Source organism: Galeopterus variegatus, unplaced genomic scaffold (genome assembly GCF_000696425.1).
Source record: "Galeopterus variegatus unplaced genomic scaffold, G_variegatus-3.0.2 Scaffold3980, whole genome shotgun sequence".
NCBI lineage: Eukaryota > Metazoa > Chordata > Mammalia > Dermoptera > Cynocephalidae > Galeopterus > Galeopterus variegatus.
The window spans coordinates 76,850-77,830 of record NW_007730091.1 but is presented as its reverse complement, the minus strand read 5'-3'; the positions used below and the strand labels follow the sequence as shown (position 1 = coordinate 77,830).

The window sequence follows — 981 nt, the reverse complement described above, 5'->3', positions numbered from 1 at the left end:
GCACTGGAGGCCAAGATGGAGAAGACCTCCACGGCCACCATGACCTTCCCCTTGGTGCTGTGGTAGACGGGGAGGAAGGTGACCCAGACACTGCAGAACACCAGCATGCTGAACGTCAGGAACTTGGCTTCATTGAATGTGTCAGGCAGGTTCCTGGCCAGGAAAGCGACAGTGAAACTCCCTAGGGCCAAGGAGCCCAGGTATCCCAGGACACAGTAGAAGGCAGTGGCTGAGCCCTTGTTACATATAATGATGAGGTTTCTGGGCTCAGAGTGTGCGTCTATGTCAACAAAGGGGGGAGAGGTTCCCAGCCAGATTCCACAGATAATCACTTGGATCAGGGAGCAGATGGGAATGACGGAGTTGGAAGCTCCTGATACCAGCAACCACCTCATTCTTCTTCCAGGCTTCGTGGCCTTGAATGCCAGAATCACAGTAATAGTTTTGGCCAAAACAGTGGAAACAGCCACAGTGAACACAATTCCAAATGTGACTTGTTGGAGGATGCAGGTGGCTGTGCTGGGACGGCCCATGAACAGTAAAGAGCAGAGAAAGCACAGGAGAAGGGAGATAAGCAAGATGTAACTGAGGCCCCGGTTATTGGCCTTGACTATGGGAGTGTCTCGGTGCTTCACAAAAACCCCCAAAACTACAGCTGTGATGACAGACAAGCATAGAGCCATGCAGGCCAGAGCCATCCCCAAAGAATCCTCAAAGGCCAGGAAGGTCACAGACTTGGGGAGGCAGTGATCCCTCTCATTGTTTGGATACTCTTGCACTGGGCACTGGATGCACTGCTCTGCATCTGGAGAGAAAGCAAAGGCAGCATTTCAGTTTCACGAATTCTTTTTTGTCATATGAAAGAAAATGGTCACCTTTGCTGTCATCGTGCATATACAGATTTCCTCTGATATAACACCGAGATACACCAAATTAGCATTCTACATTCCTGACCCAGGGAGAATGCTTTCAGCTGCAAGT

General features: G+C 50.3%; 1 protein-coding gene across 1 annotated transcript in view; it reads right to left on the bottom strand.

Annotated features, from left to right (window-relative positions):
* The window catches only part of LOC103602021 (vomeronasal type-2 receptor 116-like), a 17,000-nt gene that overhangs the window by 1,353 nt on the left and 14,666 nt on the right, over window positions 1-981 (bottom strand). The window contains exon 5 of the mRNA XM_008586422.1: window positions 5-805. Coding sequence (XP_008584644.1) covers window positions 5-805 — 801 coding nt within the window. The remainder of the gene's footprint in view (window positions 1-4; window positions 806-981) is intronic.